Genomic DNA, 22,108 nt, shown 5'->3' with positions numbered 1-22,108 from the left:
CTAAAATATTGTTATTAAGGGGTTGGCCCAGTGGCATAGTGGTTGAGTACATGGGCTCCACTTCAGCAGCCTGGGCTTTGCCAGTCTGGATCCTGGGCTCAGACCTACACATCACACATCAAGCCATGCTGTGGAGGCATCCCACATGAAAGAACTAGAAGGACTTACAAGTAGGATATACAACTATGTACTGGGGCCTTGGGGAGGGAAAAAAAAAAGAGGAAGATTGGCAACAGATGTTAGCTCAGAGCCAATCTTCCTTACCAAAAATATGTATATATATATATACTATTAAAACTGTAAGACATACATATAGTTGCTCAAATCTTCCAGGTAGAAAAGCACAGTCCAGAATTGCTGTGTGTTTTTCAGAAAGACAGCAATCTTCCTACCTAGATACTGGATGTAGAAGATCACTTTCATCTGAAATTGGGAAGCCAGAAAGGTTCTAGACAAAATAAATAAAATCATCAGCATACTCAGGCACCACCCCATATAGCCATGCATGGCTACATTCACTTCTGGAACTCAGTGCTCTCACTGGGCAAATAGGAAGCTTTTGCATATTAGAGTGAGTTTCATTATTAACACTGAACAGATTTTCTAACTCTGCTATAGGGTAGAGCTCTGTTTCTATTTGCATAGGGTGTCTGTGTGTGTGTGTGTGTGTGTGTGTGTGTGTGTTTGGGCGTATTTAGTTATATACATCAATATGTCAGAAGTTCTTTTCATTTCAGAGAACTGGATGTTTCTTTACTTGTACATTAATAAATCTGTAGTTAAATTTTATTCCAAAAATTATTCAAGACATATGTCAATATATCTGAATATGGCTAATGTGCATTGAAGGCAAAATTTAGTGACTCAGATAATCAACTTTGGAGGAAGTGAGCAATGTTCAGAGTAAAGAAAGAAAGGAATAAGTATATTTGAACTACTGATCCATTCTCTCCCTAGAGTCATTAAATATTTCATTTCTTTATATATATTAAGTTCAAGCAAGTTTATCAAGTTTTACCCCTCTACTAGTTTGTATGAAAGCAACAATGCTCACCACTATTAATCAATCATGGTAAAGAGCTAAATAAATCATGATTATTTAGTATATCCTTATATGAGATTTCTGTGCAAAGATTTTTGTCATAGGAACTATGTACACAAGGCCAAGTGATGGCTGAATTATACTACTAGAGGAGAGATCCCTAGAAAAATGTCAGCTCTCTTTGTAACCTGTTCTATTTTTCATGACTGAATTTTTAAATTTTTGTCTAATCAACTTAAATTACTATAGGTACAATTTTGTGAAATATAGAATTAATGGAATTCAAATTTTATGGAATTATAATTGACTATAAAGTGGCTTTAATCTAATTCTAATTGGAAACATTCCATTGTTCCAGAATTCATCTATTTGGTGATATCATTTGCAGGTAAAGAATCTGTCAATGCTATATTTGGTTCTAACTGAGTTCTTGGTTCCTTGCTTAACAGAGAGTTGTGACACATCTTGAACCTAAAGCTATTCTCTGTACAGTTATAGGGGTATAATCTTTAGGGAATCCAGAACAGACAATGCAAATAATTCAGCTTTGAAACCCAGAATACACTAGAAATTTCTAAGCATTGGTACATTATTTATAATTATAAAATGCTTATTTTCCCTATTAATTTCTTTTTTAAATCAGAAGCCATGGGGTATGCAAAGGGTAGTGGTAGATTTTTAACAGATACGGGGAATTCCTGGGATGAAATGTAATTATGAAATAAGCATACTAAGAATTGGAGTTCATTCATTTCTTCATTCACTAAATCTGTTCCAGGAATGTGTTTCACTGCTGGGCATGCAAAATAAAGGAGAGTGATTTCTTTCCTTCCAGAGAGGTCACAATCTATGTAGAAAGACAAATACATCATTTTGGTTAATGGTCCTCTAGACTGGTTATGGATAGTTAGAATTTTAACAATAGATTCCAATGATGAACTATGATCTGCCTCTCAACAGATAGACAATTTCCATATTCCACTGTCACTACCTCAAGAGCATCTTCCAGCCTGAAATTTTAGCATGATCTCCAGATATTTGATTGACATTTATGTAAACATCCCCACTGCAGAGAATAATTATGGATTCCTATCCAATAGAGAATATTTGGGTCTAAGCAATTTCATTAGTTATTATACCATGCTTTGATAATTCATTTGCACTAAATTATATTAGTATGGTATTGTTAAATCCTATGGGGAAAAAAATTGGGCTAAAAGACTGGAAAAGAGAAAGCAAAGTGCCAAGTCATTGGGCATTCATTGGAGAACACCTAATTTCTAATTGGATCTGAATTGACCAGAAGTCACAGGTTATTCTAGCCAAGCCTTTTCAGTGAGCCACCCCAACAAATTATGGCATATACAGAAGTACAATGCGATGTAAAAGATAGGAATATATTATGACCCATGCTACCATAACTTACAAAAGGAAAATCTATTCACAATTGAATGGTATAAAAACTATGCAGGAAATGGAACTACAGATTCTAACTTGCTAAACAAAAGCATAATCTCCTCATAACACTCTAATGTAACACCTTAGCATCATGCTAGGTGTGATCTGCAAATTTTGGGTCGACCTGTTTATGTTGTAATTGTAATTATTAACTTTATGGAGATGGTTACCATGAAATCAGAAGATAATAAAGGTGACAATTTAGTATAATTTTGGGGTGCAAAAACCTCAACGCCTACAAGTCCATGGAGGGCATTAAAAGACAATATATAAGAAGGGACCTATAGCACCAGCTGGGCCCATATAGGATGAGACGTAGGGTACCGGAAAGGAAAAAACATTCTGATGTGGGAAAATGGAGAAGCCCCTGAAAAAAATAATGAAAATAGAAAATAATCTCCAAGAGCCAAAAGAAAGCTAGTATGGTAGAAAGATGTCATCTCTATCGTATAAGTCAAGACAGACTGAGGCTTGAGGCTAGTTTCAAATTCTTACTAAGTGTGACCTTATCTATAAAGTGGCGATATTGACAGAATCTATCTTATTTAGTTATGGAGAAACTTAAATGATACAAGGCAAAGACACAAGGTGAACTCTCAACAAGTTAGAATTTATGGATAAATACAGCAAACCAGGAAGAGAACATGCTTACAAAATATGACTAACATCTACTGTGATAAAAGATAAGTCACGAGAACGTGAATATATTAACATATTAAGGACCTATCCACTATTGAATCGGCTTAACTTATATACGCTTGATGGCATTTGGGGAAGATTACATATTTGGAAGCTTTGTCATTTTCTCTCCGAATAGTTGACTTTGTGTTGCAATAAGCTCAAAACAGCTCTAAACTATAGGACTATTTCACCACTAGACCTTATCATCCCTTGTATAATAATCTCTGTAACAGTGGAACAGGCTGTGAGACACAGTCTCTATGGGTCTCTCGCATTTCTGCACATCTTGCAGGCACAGCCCTAGCTGTCCTTTGTTCCAGACTATCCAAGTTGGTACAGAGAGCAGCCTTGGAGAACGGAGCTAGTGTTTCTCCCTCCAGAGGAAATGGAGGACATATTTGCTGTCCACCCTAAAGGATTCTGGTTCCCTAAGCTCAGAGTTCCTCTGCACATGCAGGTATTATCTGGCCCTCTCTGCATCACCCTGTATGAACTGGGGCTCAGAGAATTGCCTTAAATGCAGATACTCTGGCTACCGTGAATGCTGTATTAAATTTTGCTTCATCTCTGATCCAAGAGTTTTGCATCTTCTAACAGCATCCATTAAACTGTGGCAAGATAACTTAGTAACTTGCAAGTAGGATAAAATCTCAGACTCTTCACAATTCTTGACACAGATTTTCAGGGAAAATATATTCCCTTGAGCAACTGATAAAAATGTAAGAAGCTTCAGTAGATTCTTAGATCCCCTGAAGCCGATTAACCAACTGCTACAACATTGATGAATAATGGGTTAAAAATCCCTGTTTAAGTCAGGAGAGGCCACACTCAATCAGGGCCTATCAAAAGTCTTTGTGACCATGTAGGGAGCAGATGCCGCTGACAAATGATTAACAGCAAGATTAGCTAGGTAGTAACGTCTGCCCTTGGAACAAGACTGGGTAAATGGACCCGACTGCAGAAGATGCGGGAAGGGTCTTGTAAAGCCCATTGTGGTTTGGTTCTACCTAAGTCTAAACACCTGCAGTGGATTCCTTTCTACAAAGAACACTATAGCCACCTACAAATTCCACACTTCAATTCTATTTCAGCACTGAGTCGACACTGCCAACTGCGGTGTCACAACAGACCACCCAACTCTAAAGTTCTTGCCTTGGTGGTAGGTCTTCACCACCGTGAGAGACTCATAACTAGACAGAAAATATAGCTACCAACGACAATATGTGCAACACATGTATTTAACTCAGCTCACGATATCTATCCATTTTTATACTCAATAACGTGAGAAAATTAACATTATTTCTAAAACAATGTCACTATGAGAGGTTAAATTCTCAGAAGAAGTATTTCAAAGCGTTGGAAGGGGTTTACTTATACGTCTGATATGCACAGACAAGCAAGGGCACACTAAAGATTCTCCATGTTCTACTAACTGAAAATTTGTTACTATTAGTTTCTTTTAAAAAGTAAAAATAAGCTTCACTCCCAACTGTAAATTGTTCTAATCAGATTATCTTCTAATACGTAGCCAATATCAACTCTGAGAAAATAGGGTTTTGATGAGTGAAGAGGGAAAGAAAGGGGTTACCGAAGTTCAGTCTATACTATACCACGCTTTTTTATTTTCCTAAATGTTTTCATAATAGAAAAATGGAAAATTACCTTTGAAGGAATAGAGAGTTTTTAGGGGAAAACACTTTTATCAGTGGTGTTAAATTATCACCAACAATTAAGCATAAAATAGGCTTAAGGGATAAAATACTCTTAATCTACAGACGATATATAGAATATAGGTATAGACAATCTACATATGTAGAAATTAGGCAAAAAAGTTAATTCTCTTATACAAATCTACTTGCAGGTTCTACTAATATCATTAATTGGAAGCTTCCAAAGAAAACAATAAGCGACTAAGTGACATATCTATTTAAACAGTCATTAATCTATTAGAAGCAAGAAATCTCATCCAATCATAAATATTTAAATCTGTCTACACTACAAACACTAAATCAGTTCACCTTTACCAGTAAGGGAAAGGAATTAGAAGAAAGCTCCTTTGAAAAACAAGGTTAAAAAGAAACAAACAATTGTTGTAGTTCAGGCGAATATCTCACTACAGAAATTTATTCCTTTATAAATGTTTTAGGAACACAAAATTTTCAGAGATTAGTTATTCCCCAAAGCACCTGCCTGTCCATCAAATATTACATTAACTTCCTTCTTTATGGTATATCATCTGGTTTTCAAATATTTCCAGAGCTGTTCTACTGCCTTGATTGAATTTAACCAACAAATGTATTTATTGCTAAACACTTTCAGTGTTTTTCTTTAGTGCTACATTGAGTCATGTGCATAATATGTCACTTTAAAATATAATTCAATACAGCCTATTGCTCCCACTGCAGTGTCCCTCTGGACATTCTTGCAATAAGAAATTTCCCTTCAAAGGTGTTTTCATAGAAGAAAAATATTTAAATATCCTATATTTTATTGATTGAAACCTGCATGACAAGTATCATATTTGATCTAAAAACTTTAGTTCTTTCACTAGTATTATAAACAAGGAATATTTTTAAATGTTAATACCATTAGGAAAAAATCCACCATACACTTCAACTCATTATTTTGTATCATATATCCATGTAATTTAAATAACCCAGTCACAGATTTTTGTAGCTGGAAGGAAACGTCAGCAACTGAATATACACATGAAGAAACCAGGGCTCTGAACAGTTAAAGGACCTGCGTAGAGTACAACTTCCTAGAAAGATAATGAAAGACTGACACTGGTGGCCAGGATTTATATCATGACTTGCTGTTCTACTAGCGCCCGATAGGCAAGCAACCAGTGGTAATTCATAACAGACTGCCCTGACAATCTCGATATCCATGGGCTCCTGTCTTAAGTACACCTCTATTACTGAGTCAAGGAACTCTTCTTGCTTTTTGCCTGCCCTTTGTTGTACACAAAAACTAGCCCCCTTTGGGACAGCTTGACTTTTAGGGCTCTCTTCTGACTTACGCTCTAGTGCATTTTCGTAGCAGTTTAAATATCCTCATCCAGGGATGTCATGGCATTCCTATTACAGTTATCTTTTACAATAAAGAAAGCCACATTAGCCAGAGGATACTGCTACTGTCATAAAAAGCTATGCCCCAATCATTTGCTTAAGTTGCTATGCAGCCACATCAACACTGTGCAGAAACAAGCTTTGGTAAATTCTTAACATTCTGAAGACAAATAGAAAGATGTGGGACTGTTCTTTCTTTTTGCTAAGAATGTTCTATCTAGTTTGCGGTTGTGTGTATCAAATCTAAAACGACTGCAAAAAGACATACCTAACTTTCCACAGCTATAAGCTGCCCTACATTAATGGGAAGGAATCCATTTTATTTTTTAAATTATCCTGATTTTCTTGTCCTAAAAACAAAAATAAATGAAATTAAACCCTTTGCATGAAATGATGTGCAAGAGCAGTACAGGTTACAGAAAAATATGCCTTCATAATGTCTTCTGCTATCTGTGTGGAAACTATAACTCTTGCATATATAATTCCATTATATTTTTATAATTCAGGGTTTTGAAAATGCTTTTGAACCATTAATATATTTTCCTGGTTAAAATTCTTTGAGATGTTCTTAACAAGAGTCTTAGATAATGAATTTGGGCAAACTCTGGAACAGTCTTTACAGTATTATCATTCTCATTAATTTTCGGAACTACCCACTGTGTTGAGATGATTGTCATGGGCCTAAGACTTCAATTTGGCTAAATATTTTTGCATATATTTCAACATATAAGTAACTAACAGATGTTTAAATGTTAAGTTCATATGGAAAAAATAGTTAAATGTGTTTACTCTAATCTCATGATTTCTTTGCAACACTAATTCTTATTTTACTATTTCTTTATGTATTTCACTATTTTCTCTATGCTTTGGTCTACAATGGACTGATAATTCCAAAATCTCTTCAAAGACAACAAAACAATTCTTTAAAACATTCCATAATTTAAGCCATTTATGCATGTATAATACTTAACATACGCAGCATCACTAGTTTTTTAAAAGAAAAAAACTTAAATAGTAACTCAAACATTATTTTTATAAAATATATGGAGTTCATATAAAGCACAGGACTGTATTTTTTGTTGTTGTTGTTTGCAGAAAGAGAGTTTTCCATTTATACTCTTATTTGGCTTTAGCAACCTGATATATGACACTGCCCTAACCTGCCAGAAAAAGATGGGTAGGAGGCTAAAAATAATGTAACTTATAAGAGAGTTAATACAGTACACAGTTCTATACTTTCATCCAGTTTATTCTTTTTTCTCTGCCTTTTTGGTTATCTCTGAAGACTGCTTCTGTTTCCATTGTTTCATCCTTTTGCATTCACATATCAGAGCAATAAGTATTTCATTACTGGTTTATCTGTCCAGAGGCTTGAGAAGCGGTAACAATTAACCCTCCCTTCACAGTGATTGATACAGGCTTTGCTTTCAATTTGTTCCACTACACAGATCATGAAATTCTGAATGCAATCATCCTCATTGACCTACACTTTCAAACACACAGCTACAATGAGACGAAAGTAATTATTAAAAGGAACACAGGACTACTGAGATCTGAAACAAAGTCTTTTAAAAATCTGTTAGATGACCTTCTAGTAAAATTGGCAAATTTTGATGTTAACCAAAATGATACCTTTGTGTCCCTGTCTGGAAATATTCAATGCAAGCTGATCAATGTATATTATGGTAATTGCACTGACTACAGTATGTACTTCAAAAATACAGAAAGCCATTTTAGAACTGTTACATACAAGAGTTAAACTGTTAACATTGTAGCTTAATCTGTCTAAAATTTTTTTCAAGGAAACTAGACTTCCTGATTTATGCACATAGAACAAACGTTGACCACAGCAAAGAACGAAGGTTGGAAAAGCAATAACTAAACTCTGTAAGAAGAGTTGCATACTTGAGCTCTTCATCTTCCTTCTCCCCCTCCCTTTAGATGAAGATTCACGGTAAGAAACGAATACATTTTTCACAAAGTCTGAAAAATAGCTTCAAATAAATATTAATCTACTGCAATCGATACATATGAGGAATGGAGAGGGGCTAGTGGGAGAGCGGTGACTACAGAACTATATTAAAACAAGGGTTGCAGTTAAAGAAACTCAGAGTGGAAAGCGAGGCGGTAGGCCTGAGGCTCTCATCACAGAACGGAGTGATGGAGATGAACCAATACTGCATGGATTAGCAATGAATTATTTTGAACCGTAATCATATGCCCGCACAGAAGAGAGGCAAAAACTAGCCATTACTCATAAACTGATCTGCTGATTTCTTGGGAGAGGGAGAGAGAAGGAATGAGAATAAATTCAAATGCTAAACTAATTCAGAATAATGAAAACCTAAAGATGTGGTTACACTTCAAGTAACATCCTATTTTTAACGTCTGCCACACACTACATAATATGGGGTGTTTAGAGGATAAACTGTAAAATGCTTGGATTCAAGTAGGCTTAAACCAACCATTTCTCCTAAGATTACGATGTGATATATCTACTCCACTCTCCATTCTTCTTTGCCCAATAAAATCATTTCTGGGTAACTTTAACATCCTCCACATATAGCATCTTAAAGTATTTAGTTATAAAGAAGAAATACTCTTCAAGGAATTAACTTCTTTGGATAATCTGAAAAATTCATACCAAATGAAGATTCAATTGTTAGAACTAATTTTGTTAGGAACAAAAAAAAAAAAATCAAAACTGCTGGTAGCAAGAGATTCCTAAGATTCTTGTGAACAGACTGTTTAAATGAAGAGCACTTTAATCAGTAGAGGAATCCTCACATTTCGAATGTCTTGCTGTGCATTCTGCAGGTTATAGTAGCAGCTGGTAGAGGTCATATATCTTTTGTGAGCATCCCAAAAAGGCTCACTGCCAGACTGTTAAATTATGAATAAGCAATGAACAAAAGAATGCAGATACGGTGGTGACAAGATAATCCAAGCAAATTTATCTATGACAAATTTCACAGGATTAACAAATTACATTTACACAGAACAATAAAAATGCGCAAAAAAAATGATGAGCCTACTTTTCCTTACAGCATTAGGAAAACAAAAAAGTCACCAATCCACTGAATATATTTAAACCCAACCTAAAGTGAGACATTTATAATAGGTTCAAGATATCTTTGTAATATTTTCCCAGTTTAAGTAGACATATACAAACGTGGTATCTCTGGTTTATATTTTATAGATAAGTTGTGTTGCAAACAGTATATATATAGGCCTTCTATATAAACCATGTACACCCCACATAAAACTCTTGTGCAATAAAAAAAAAATCATCCCATTCACATATATGAATAGAATGCATATGTTTTTCAGAAATAGATTCTGAGGAATAAATTATTTTTGCAGGAAAAATGCTCCCTCAATCAGTGTAATACACATTAGTTACTAAAATATCCTTATTCATTGATGTCTCCATTTTCTCGTACCAGACAGTGAGATTCTGCAGAGAGTTTCAATCATTCCCTTTGCCCCTACAAAAATGTTGCTGTCTTTCTGAGTAAAGTGCTTCTGGATGAAGTTTGGAACTAGGATCCTTTTCTGCAGAGTTACAAGGCAGAAAGGAAAACTCGTAAATTGTGAGGGAGGGTGTTGATTTCAGTTACATTCACATAAAGATGACCCTTAATCCAATATTAAATTTTTCTTTATAATAAAAATCTTTTTATAAATCTTACAAACGAAAAATCCCCAGTGTATCAGAAGTAATGGAATATTATTGAAATGACCTATGATGATTCCATAAAGTGGTCTTAAAATGCTATGTGGCACCACGTCCCAAAGCATGTGATAAAGATTTAAGTTTTTACATTGTATAAAACCTAGGTACCCAAGTCAGAGCCCTTTAACTCTGCATTAGCATACTGATGATAATAAAATATTGTAATCAGATCTCATTTCTCTTGAGATGATCTGAATGCTGTTTTAAATTTTGTAGCCTACTTTTCACTTATACTTCCTATTGACTGCTGCTTTTATCTTTAATATTTTGGCAAAATACACAGCTGTTTCAACCACAAATACTCAAGCACTGCTTATCTAGGCCTTTCAAGCCCTGAAACTCCTACTATACGTTTTATTTTTTTAAAAGAAGCTATTTGGTTGACAGTATTTCATCTGAAACCATAAAAATAAATGTGGCACGCCTGTCTACTACCTCAAATCGAGCATATGTTCTACACGGAGCAGTGACGGAGTCACACGCTACAAAGTTTCCTAAAGTATAGTTTTTGTCAAAGAACTGTTACATCCAAGACCAATCCCTATGATTCCCAGCATTAAAGAAATAAAAATGTTACCAAAGACCAAAGACTTTCCCTTCTTGAAGATGCCACAAGTGTGTGTGTGCTTAGGGGGGTGGGGGATGAACGACTGTGTGATGGTAACATCATTTATGTATTTATTATGATCCATTTTTTAAGGCATTATGTCTTTAATTAAATGAGTTAATTAATATATGTAAAGCCCTTAGAACAGTACCTGGCACATAGTGCTATATAAATGCTCGCTGCCATTATTATAATGCCAGATAAGTTGGCAGGAAGCCAACTGGTATGAGTCCTTGTATATGTCAAAAGACGATATCCAGAAATATAGTTAGATAGTAAAGTGTGTTATTCTGAAAGCTCTATGAGGCTGTTTCTACTCACTCAGTGGCAAAACTATCACAAAATAAAAATGCCTCAACTGTAGTCTTTGGACAAATGGGCACGCTGAGGCCTGGATAACCCGAGCAGACAAGGTCCTTGAGCACTTCATAGTCTTTGAACAAAGAGGGGTGTGGACATGGCAGATTGTTCTCAAATCATTCCGTAAGAAATCTGCCTAAAGTATACATATAGCTACGGAGCTCACCCGTGAAACTGCTAGAATGTTAAAGGGTAGAATGAAATTAATTTAAATATTGATTCTTCCTCTATCTTTTAAACACTGCATTTCTGAAGTTCTCCAAACATGTGATGAGGGACCAAGAAGCAGAAGTCTCTCTAGTCCACTATCCATAGCCTACACAGTCTTTCTGCCAGAGGAACTCTGGCTTTGGCTCACAAATCCCGGACTTCAAAAATCCAAAATTGCAGGCCCCTCCACACTGCTGTTAAGGGACATTTCTACGGAGACAAACCTAAATTCAATCTCTAACTCTCCCACCTTCCTTGGGAACTGTAAACGTCTATTTTCTCATCTGTAAATGGGGATATTAGCACTTCCCTCCTAAGGCAGTGGGAAAACTAATGAGAAAATAACTGTGAAGAATTTAATACAGGGCCTGAAACACAGTACTCTCCAATAAATGCTTATTACTATTATCATATGTGATCTCTTTTTATTTTTAAATCCCATCAAACATCTTTTTTTATTTGCTATAATTTCACCTTTATTTATATAGCATCTTGTTCTTTCCTCCAAGAACCACAAATCATTTTATAGTCACTAATTACAATATTTTACAAGCTGAATGGCTGTCCTCCCAGAACACTAAGCTAACAGAAGTCAAAGAGATAGAGAGCTTTATTTATATTTCTATGAATTCTGAACTTCCTTCTCTTTCAAAAAAGGGTGTTTTCTGGCTCTCTACAATATTTTTCATGTCCCGTATAAGTCTATAACCAGAGCAACTGCTCTTACAGGAGGCATGATTCCCCACCATCCCTGGCACAAGTCATGACGGTCCACTGCAGAGGTTCAAGAAACAAAGCTGAATGAGCAAACCCACCAATAATTACAGTCAAGGGCCACGAGCACTTTGGGCCAGAATAATACGGATTTACATCTTGAGTCTCATGATTTTGTACACAAGACCAAAAGCATTCCGATTAATGTAACAGAATATTATGCTTCAGAAATGCATCCAGACAACAACTTCAAGTGTTGTTTCATCTTGTCACTGCCCCAGTCATCTCCAATATAGTAGCGGTCACTTTACCCCTGGTAAACCACATCCCGCTTATGCACTGCAGTATTACTAATGTTACTACAAATTATTCTAACTATGTAAGGTTCTATCAAACTTAATAGTGCAAACATCCTATTCACACTAATGGGGCCAGCGCAGTAAAAACACCATTCAGTTACAGTTGGTTTATTACCCTGCCCAATAAGGAGGGGGGAAAAGGGCACTATTTACTGTGAAAATACTAACATCATTAAACGCAAAGCAAACATAACTGAATTTTCCCATAAATTCTGGGAGTTCTTACCTAATCATAGTACAGATTTAAATATTTAAAGTTTCACATATTCCATTATGTGCAACTTTGGTAGCATTTAAATTTTAAAATTAGTATTAAATCAACTAATCAACTAAAATTTTCAACATACTAACCCTTCCACTAAGTTTCAGCTTATCCATTGTAAGCAACTAAGGAATGTCTATAAAACACCTGAAGTTAGATTCTAAGCCAATGGCAATGCAGAATTTTTTTAAATTAATTCAAATGATGAAATGCTACAATGTAGAAAAAGTGGCCACATCAACATTAACAGGGAAGAGGCTAGTTCTGCTCTTATGTGTGCTTAATTGTCTTTAAATTTAATCAGTGGCATTCTGCATAGGAAAGGGGATCACAAAAATTGCAGGAAAAATAGGAAAACAAAAATGGAGCATCTAAGGTTTACATTGGGGTCATTATTGACAGTAAGGCACTTAAGGAAGTTTTTAGGGGACAACATTCCTAGGAATGATTTAGAAATCTTTGTGACATATCCCCGACAAATGCCCCACAATAAATAAAGCACTACAGACTAAAAAATAACTAAATAAAAGCTACACTTCCTAAATTCTCTCCTCCTCCCCAAAGAGCTGCTTTACAAAAACATCCGGTCATAGAATCTCACCACAGGGCAAGGGATCCGGGCATCAGGTCCTGTTTCAAACAGATGCCACTTTCACATGCCAGTGGACTCCAGACTGCAATCTGGGGCAGAGCAAAAGAGGCAAGGGGTTCATGGGAATTCTGCCATTCCCGTAAAATAGCTCTACTGTCGGGGCAACCACTGCGCAGAAGAACGTCAAGGGAAAATCAAACGTCACATCACTAACAACATCAAGCTGTTCCGACCTGTAGATTATATTCAAATTGCAATGTGATTCTAACCAATTCATTGCTGAGAGAGAGATTAACTTCACATAACTTTTAGTCAAAAATAACAGTCATAGGTATTTTTAAGAATATGTAAATACACGAGGACCAAAGCTTTACTCATAATACCACCAGGTGCTGAAAATACTTTATGTAACTTTTTTTTAACAAAAGCCTCAAATAATGTTGAATTCAACTTTGCCCATGGTAACAAATCAAATCTAGTAATTGGCATATAACAGATTTGGAGTAGTATATGTCTCTCAATTCTTAAATCAGAAATTGGAAATACGAAAAGATGTTAATGTGGGAGGGTCCTACATAATAAAGGGCAATTTAACTCCCAGCTCCAGAGCTCTAGGGTCTAATATTACCTGCGGTAGTTCTATGCTATGCCCATGCATTACAGTTCTTGTTGACAGTCTGTTGCCTTGGAAATATTTCATTATTTCAGTTTTTCCATTTGTAGACCCTTGGCCTTGTGATATGAAGGCCATCCTATTTCACATTTTCGATTATCATTTAAGCAATCTTGTGGAGCTATTTATATATAAGCAAGCGATAGACAACGCATATCATCATTTATCACTCTGTGTTTAAGCTTACACTGTAGAAAGAAATACCTCCCCAAAAAGTCTCCACCACCACCTTTACTTTTCAAACCAAAAGCCCTGTGCCACTGGAATATGCTTTGCAAAGCAGCATGGGCATATCACATGCTTGACACTTTGATCTAATTTTATTGGTTATACATCCACATAGTGGAAAAACTCTGTGGTAGTGCTATATAATTTGCAGCCTATTGGAGTTTAAAGACAATTCAAACAAGTGTAAATAGACAAGGTTTTCAACTTGTTCTTTCAGGATCTAAAGAGGTACTTTTGGGTGTATGAGCCAGAGAAATTTAAGCAGTACTAAATCATAACCAAAGACCTTATCAAGAAAGAGCTTCTTTTTCCAAAATTTACTCAGTAAGCATTATTAGAAGAAAGTGACTTTTGTACTGTATTATCAGACTCAGGTCAGATATTTCATAAGTAAACAATGAGACAATTCAAGAGATGTCTTTTTTCTCTATAAGTTTTTGATTGCTGGTGTATTTGAAAAGCAGTAATGAAATGTGTCCACAAACATCTTTACGAAATCAATGATTTGGAAACCATTTTTTAGATAAATGGGATACCACTTAAAGCATGTCCGCAAAAAGTCATCTCTTATAAACATGCTTGTGTCCAACCGTTACAGAGAAATACTACTAATCAACAAGTTCCAGGCACAAAGTTCACATAAAAGTGAAATGACTCTACTCAGTTGAAGCTAGGAACTCTGAAAAACAACCCTCCTGAAGAAACCATCTGACTTCCCATTCCTCATTACAAAACCAAATCAACTAACATGTGTCATATTTACACTTAAAGTGTTAAGAGTATTTAAAACCCTAATAGCAAAGTGAACCCTCTGGGCATAAAACAACTGTTTGGATAACAGGCCAAGTTTGTGGTTATTACTGTTTGAGACATTTAGTTTATAACTTCTTCCTTCCTTGCCTCTATATCGCTCCTTCTGCCCCCTACCTCCTTATTACTCCTCCCGCTGCCTACAGGTTAAACCTTCTCAGATCCAACCTTTAAAATGACAGCATCCGAGCCGAACAAGAAGATGCTATTAAAGGGCATTAAATTAAATACAGTATATCCTCCTACAACTTCAATCAGAATTTCAGACCAAGTGTTATTTAGTTCAGCTCTCAAGTGGAGCAGAATAACAAATCGAGCACTTTGATTTACCTTCTTCGAATGCCAAATGGAGACAGGTGATAAAGAACGCGCTCATGCACAGGCTATGAAGTTTCCTCTAGAAATTAATTCTATCTTCAAGATTCTTATCTCAGAGAAATTCCCAAAATGGCACACAAATAGGCCTCTGCAAGAGAGATTACTGGGACCATCCCAGTAAATACATTTACTACCAACAGAACTGAGGAAGGAGGAGGAAGGAAGAAAGAAGGAAGAAAGGGAGGAAGGAAAGAAGGGAATTATAAACTTCTGATTTCAAAAAGTGTTCATCACTATGTTAAATTTAAAAAATATATTAAAAGCCTTGCACAATGCTCTAAGAAATAATTTTTCTACCTACAAGAGTCAAGTACTTAACATGTGAATTCTTCCTAAAACACTAATACTAAATGTTCATTTCAGCTATATGAGTTGTCAGTTAATGCTATACACATTTAACATCTCTAAAAACTAGATTGTGTATGATTTACTCTCAGGTATACGATTTATATAGAAATTATCTAGAGTTTAGAATTAGTCGATTATGTACCTACTTAAAATTTTTTCCTTCATCCTGACAATTCTGCCGTCCCACTGTACGAAGGAAACGCGCAACAGTGCAACCGAAGCTTTTTACATGAAGAGCTTGTTGAAATATCTCCCTGCCTTCTCTTGATGTAAGCTATAGGATAAATGCTATGTTGCATCAAAAATACAACTGCCCACGTAACGATAAGTAAATCTTGCAAGTACCGACTTCCCTCATCCTCTTTGCAAGTTCACTTCAGCCTGTGAGGAAAGTAAACATCTCTGCTGGGGGTGGGGTGGGGGCATATATCTAACTGCATTTGTTTCCTCAGGAATCAATGGGTAACATTTCATACTTCCTACTGGGCATTTCCTCTTCGGAGACAGAAAGAGATATTCACTTTGCTCAATCCAACACGCTATATGCAATTAATGTCATTAACGCTGCCAATTAATAGCAAATAGGATTCCAAACAAAGTAGACCGGGTGGACAGCAGGAGGGAAAACCACGTGGGGCGGGCAGGGGGTGGGGGTGCTCAGTTACTCTGAAATCTAAGAATGCCATTCACGTAGGACGGCTAAGGATATTCTGAATACAGACTCGCTTTCCCTTCGGCTTTAGTTTAACTAACTTCAAACAGACATGCTCGGCTGAGCCCCTTGCCTGGATATGCAATTCTCACCAGGAACTTTTTAAAACACAGATCCCCAAACAGTAACTAACGGGGCAGAGATGCTCCAACTGTTGGCACAATTTGGATCTCGCTGTTTGCTGGCTTATTTGGATACGAGGGTTTCCCTGATTTTTCTTTTTCCTCCAGGGAGTAGGGGGGGCGGGGAGGAGGGCGAGATGAGAGCGGAGGGCAGAGGAGGAGACCCACAAGTTGCCGAGGCTGCGGGCGCAGCCCGGGCGGCGGGAGGCGGCGGCGGCGGCGCGCCTCTCTGCGCTCGGCCCGGCCTAGCGGCTCCGCGTGGAGACAGCCCCTCCGCGACACATTCCGGGCCTGGCGCGAGCGCCGCGCTCCCCGCCCCCGGCCTCCTCCTCCTCCTCCTCCGCTCCTCTCCTCCTCCCCCTGCTCGCCTGCCCTCCCTCCCCCTCCCCAGCCTCATTCCTTCCTAGAGAGCAGCTGCCAAGGGACCTGCGGCGGCCCCGGGGATCCCCCGGCCCCCACCCTCCCCGCTGCTCCCCGCGCACAGCAGCCCCTGCTCTTTTTTGTTTGTTTCTCTCTTTTTCTTTTTTCTTTTTCTTTCTTTTCTTTTTTTTTTTTTTTCTTGTCAGCGAGTCACTCTATTCGCCGAGCCGGGGAGGTGCGACCGCTCGGGGAGCCCGGCGCCGCCGCCGCCGCCGCCGCCGCCGCCGCCGCCGGAGCCCGCTCGCTGCCGCAGCCGCGGGGCGGACAATGCGCGCGGGGCCCGCGGGCGGCGCGGGGCCGCCGGCCGGACGAGGTCCCGCGGGCTCGCGGCCCAGGAGGCGGGCTGCGGCGGGGCCCCGGCGGCGCGGCGGCGGCGGTGGCGGCGGCGGCGGCGGAGGCGGAGGCGGCGGCGGGGGCAGCCGCGCGGCGGCAGGTTCAATAAACAGAAAAGTGTTACCGTTCTCGCCTGGAAGGATCCTGCTGAAAGCTGGGCTTGGTGGGCGCCATCTTCCTGCTATTTTTTTTCTCTCTTACTTTTTGCCTCTCTCCCCCCTCCCGGGCTGGGGGGCGTGGGGAGGGCGGGGGTGTGCGTGTGCGTGGGGTGGCGGGAGTGAGTGCGGGCGTGCGCGGCGCTCAGCGGCGGCCCGGCGGGCGGCGGCCGTGGCCGTGGCCGTGTCGGCGGCGGCGGCGGCGGCGGCCGTGCTGCGGAGGCGGGGAGGCTACGGAAAAGTAGTGGGGCCCGAGCCTCGCCGGCGGCCGGCCGTCCCCTCGCGCCGCCGGTGCCTCTCGCCGCAGGTCGCCGCCTCCTCGGCCGCCTGCGCCTTCTCCTCCCCCTGCTCGCCGGGCCCCGCCGCCGTCCATGCGCCGCAGAGCCCCCGCGGCCAGGGCCGCTCCGGCTCCCGAGACATGCCCGGCGCGGAGACGGGCGACCGGCGGCGGCGGCGGCGGCGGAGGAGGGGGAGGCGGCGGCGGGGGGAGGCGGCCGCGCGGCCCCGCGGGCAGCCCGGCCCAGGGCCCCGCCGCCTCCGGTTCTCACCCTCGCGCGCCGCCACCCGCCCCCCCCTCCCGGCCACCCCCCGCCACCGCCCCCCGGAGCTGGCCTGTGGCAGGTGGGGCGCACACCCTCCCGGCGGGGGGCGGTCGGGGCCTAGGCCAGGAGGGGCGGGGACGGGGAGGACACGCAGGGGGTTCCCAGCTTGACCGCTGTGAAAGTATTTCTGGGCATTTTCCAGCTGCTTTGCTCCAGAGCGCTCTCTCGCACGCAGACACACCCCCCCTTTTCTCTCTCTCTCTCCCTCTCTCTCTCCTTCTCTGTCTCTCTCCTTCTCTCCCTCTCTCCCTCTCTCCCTCTCTCTTTCTCTCTCTCTCTCTCTCTCTCTCTCTCTCTCTCTCTCGTTGGGGGACTGGGAAGCCCGGCTGCCGGAGCAACAACGCCACTCAGTTGCAGTTTCGAACACTTCCCTTCTCTGGAGTATCGCAGCCAGGGGAAAACACACAGAGAGCGGAGCCGGGAGGCCACCGAGCCGGCTGGGCCGGGACCCTGTCCCGGGAGCGCTTTCGGGGACAGAGGAAATCAACGCAAGTGGGGAGGGCGCTGGCCGAGCCAGCGGGCCCCGAGGGCAGAGGCACCTTGGGGCTCCGGCGCTCTCAGTAGCGTTTCCAAAGCCGGAGCATCTGCATTCTTCACGCACAGATATAGCTGCAGACTCCAGGGTTCACAGGTGAATCCCCAGGAGTTTAAACGCAGTTAGGTACAAGTGCCTCATCCTCACTCGGCTCCTGGTACCTGGGACCGGACCCGACCACGGGCCTCTGGAATCTGGCCCAGCTGCCTCCCCGTTTTACAGCCCAGCGAGGCCTAGAGAAAGGGCCACTCAGTGCACGGCCAGTGCTGAAACGCTCTGACCTGGGTAGATCCTGGTCAGAGCGTTCTCTCCGCCAAACCACTCTGCCGAGTGTGGGCAGCTTTTTAGGCAGCGACTTGGGTCAGTCATGTGTCAACCAGGAAAGTATAAAGGACTCCCAAAACGTTTCCTCTATGAATAAATGAAAGAGCCAGACGGAAAACATCACTCTTAGGTGAGGCTTTGCAGTTTACTTTAAACTTAAGAAAAAACAGACCTGAAAAAGGGTCCCGTTCGATCCTACCGTTCCAGTAAAGTGGGGCTGAGAGTTGGAAACTTCAAAAACCTAAGTGTTTTTCGTGGCAGAGGTGTTTAATCTGCATGATGGTGTTTGAGTTCTCCCTGGAGTACACTCTACAGGTAGAAGATGAGAGTGATTGAAAAATGCTCTGAGGTGGAGGGTGTGGAGTACAAGAAATACACGGGCTGCTAGGGAGGGGGAAAAGCTGCCAGTTGGAGGTTTTGACTCCAGGACAGCCAGCCTAGAGCATTTTTACCCAAAGATGACAAGTGAGGGAAGCTTGTGTTCTCCCAACAGGCCACTCTTTTGCTTGGAAAAAACCCCCCATCCCTGTCACTCCCTCATCAGACTCCCCAAAAGTACTTAAGGCAAAAAAAAAAATTTTTGGTAAAATGATGTGTCATCATTCAGTTTAGCAGTCATATCCAGGTCTTGAAGTGGAAACTAAGTCTGCCCCTCATAGCGTACCATGTTGGCCTACATTCCCAATGAAATGCCAGAGGACAGGGGACTCCTGACTCAGACCCTCCTTTAAACACCTGCCAAGAATCTTCTTGACCCACATGACTCACTCTCCTGTCCCCAAATTAACTAAAATTAAACGCTGTAACAGGTGTCATCATATCTGAGTAATCAAACCAAAGACGACGACATTTTTCACAGCTACACCTTCGCTTCTGTCAGTATGACAGAACATAAAGAGAGGAAGGGAATAATACATCCCAAAGGCTAAAGTTTAGAGCTGATTATTTTTAAAGCTTTAGTCTTTAGAACTGCAGTGGGAATCAGAGACTTGAGAAAGTGGCCCAAATTCAAAGATGAAGGTGGAAGGCATCAGTGCAGCTTTCAGTGTTGGTGTGGGAGACTATGGGGAATTACCTCTGGATGCTCCTGACTTGCAGAAAATTGACCCTGGGAAGATCTTTATGGTGAAGGACACCACCACTCTAAGAGCAATCCTACGGGCTAAAATTCATGACTGCCCTTATGCCCAATTTATATCTTATGGGTTAGCTGAAGTTCCCCCAGGTCCCTGGAATCGTCCAAAGGCCATCTGACATTTCTGACCCTTGACTCCCTATTGCCTGCACTTCCTAGTTAAAGTGACTGCTGGATTCTATTGTTATTTAAATGTTTTATAAGTGACAAAACCATACCTGAACCATGAAAAGGAAAAATCTAATTCTTTTCTAGTCCTTTATGTTTGAAAGATTCCCAGATCTTTTGTATTAAAGGTTCTTGTAATCACTGAAGTAAAACAAGACTAAAATAATTTAGATTAAAAAATCTCTTTGACAAGGAATAGCCTCTTTTTGAGTTATTTTCAAGACTCTCTTTTCAAAACTTCCAACAGTACTCAGAGCATATAATGAAGTCTTCTACAGAATATTTGCAAACTGGGCATCAACTTGGAAAACAGTGTGTTATGCAAAATCTGCTCTGGTCGCTGGGCCATTGGTTAGAAGGCACAAAATATGGCAGTGATAGATGATCTTAACCTTTTCGGTTTAAACACTGTTGGTTCAAATCAAAGGTTCTCAAATCAATGAAGTTTGAAATACAAGGTAAAAATAGGGACCGTTATTTGAATTATGCATTGTGTATATTTTAAGTTAAATGCCATTGGCAAATCTCTGAGATGTTTAATCGTGAGCAATCTGGGAAACACAAATATTTAATTTCACACTTTCTTGTGTTCTTTTTTTCTTTCATCTTCTATAAAACTGAGCCCACCAAATGGGGAGATTACCGCTCATACTACATTGTTAGTTTTTCTCAGCACATTTTTGTGGATTACAGTTGTTTTTTTTTTTTTTTTTTATAAAATCTTGGAACATGGCAAGTTGTCCTTAAGGGAAAACTTCAGGGTTCTAGGACTGCTGGTGGTGGCAAATTTTTCTCTTTCTTCCCTAATTGAATCAAAGAATGTTTACTATCTCACTGTCACAACCATAATTTTTTTTAAAAATCTATAAATGTTAGGAGGAAATGCAAACAAATAACACTTTGAAACTTCCTTCTCATCACCTAGCCTAACTTTGTAAAATCTGCTTCCTAACTTGCATCTCTAAATCTTACGCATTTGCATTATAATGCGTTTAAGATGAATACTTAGCGCCGGGGAGACTCGAATTTCATGCTGTATTTCCCCGTAGTAACAGGTGACATGATAACGCTATTACGTAGAACTGCAAGTCCCGCAACTACACGTGAAAATCGTTCCTATTCTGTTTGGAAACAAATGATCAATCAGCCTCCGGTGATCAATTGCCCCCCTGGCTGCCCGTCAGCGCAGGTCCGCGCCCGGCAGAGGCATTGAGAAAATTCCGCTGAAGGGGACGGGGATCCCAAACTTTGCAAAAGCACCTTGTGCGGTGTCTCAGACTTCGCTGCAACTCCTTGGCTACGCGGGGCTGAGGCTCTGGATTTGGGGCCAGGCAGAGGGCAAAAGATGATTTTACTTCGCCAGTACACTGGAGTGCCTTTCAGTCCGAATTGTGAATTATTTTTTTCTCATCTGTAGAACGAGGAGCAAGCAAAGTGAGCCCTGGAGATGTGCATGTGTGTTGTAACGCATAAAACAGGAGGCAAAGTGAGTCCCACCCCAGCACCCAGGGGCGGGGGCACTATCCCAGCCCAGGCGGGACTACTCACCGCTGCTGGTAGGAGGTGATGCCCTGGACGTTCTGCGGGGTGCCGTTGGCCGCGGCGCCGGCCCTCCCCATGCCCGCGCCGGCCGGCACCCCCGCGGCCGCCCCGCCGGCCGCCGCGGCCGTCACCTGCACGCTGAAATCCGGAAAGATTCGGATCATCGCCACGGCTTCGGCCCCCGGGCGCGGCGGCTCTAGGCGAGGGCTGGCGGGGGCTCGGGCTTGGGCTCGGGCGGCGGCAGCAGCAGCAGCGCGAGCAGCGGCGGCGGCGGCAGCAGCGGAGCCAGGCACCAGCCTGCAATCCCATTAGTGAGCCGCGGCCACTGTGCGCGGCGGAGAGGCGCTTTGATGTGCGCGCAGCGGGCTGGGGGGGCCGCGAGCGCGAGGAGGAGGTGCGGGGGGCGCGCGAGGGACTTGCAAACAGCAAAACGTGTCAGGGTGGGGCCTTTTTTCCCTTTTGGGGGGCGGTGGTGCTCCCCCCTCTTTCCAGGATGTTGCTCTCACTGGCTGCTCCGGCTGCGCTGCGCGA

The 22,108-nt window shown here is 41.3% G+C and overlaps 1 protein-coding gene across 17 annotated transcripts in view; it reads right to left on the bottom strand.

Moving 5' to 3' along the window:
• NPAS3 (neuronal PAS domain protein 3) overlaps positions 1-21,883 on the bottom strand; it is an 829,192-nt gene extending 807,309 nt beyond the window's left edge. For 5 of the 17 annotated variants that reach the window (XM_023623732.2, XM_023623740.2, XM_023623775.2 and 2 more), the window contains exon 1: positions 21,584-21,883. In XM_023623732.2, the coding sequence (XP_023479500.1) occupies positions 21,584-21,741 (158 nt within the window). In that variant the 5' untranslated portion in view covers positions 21,742-21,883. Of the gene's footprint in view, positions 1-17,240; positions 17,430-21,583 lie in introns of those variants that run through there. The other 12 variants (XM_070241897.1, XM_070241899.1, XM_070241906.1 and 9 more) reach the window with 6 other exon arrangements.
• Between the last annotated feature and the right edge of the window lie 225 nt (positions 21,884-22,108).

The sequence above is a fragment of the Equus caballus genome, chromosome 1 (genome assembly GCF_041296265.1).
Source record: "Equus caballus isolate H_3958 breed thoroughbred chromosome 1, TB-T2T, whole genome shotgun sequence".
In the NCBI taxonomy this organism is placed as follows: domain Eukaryota; kingdom Metazoa; phylum Chordata; class Mammalia; order Perissodactyla; family Equidae; genus Equus; species Equus caballus.
Note: the sequence above shows the minus strand (reverse complement) of the source record. Positions and strands in the feature narration are given on the sequence as shown.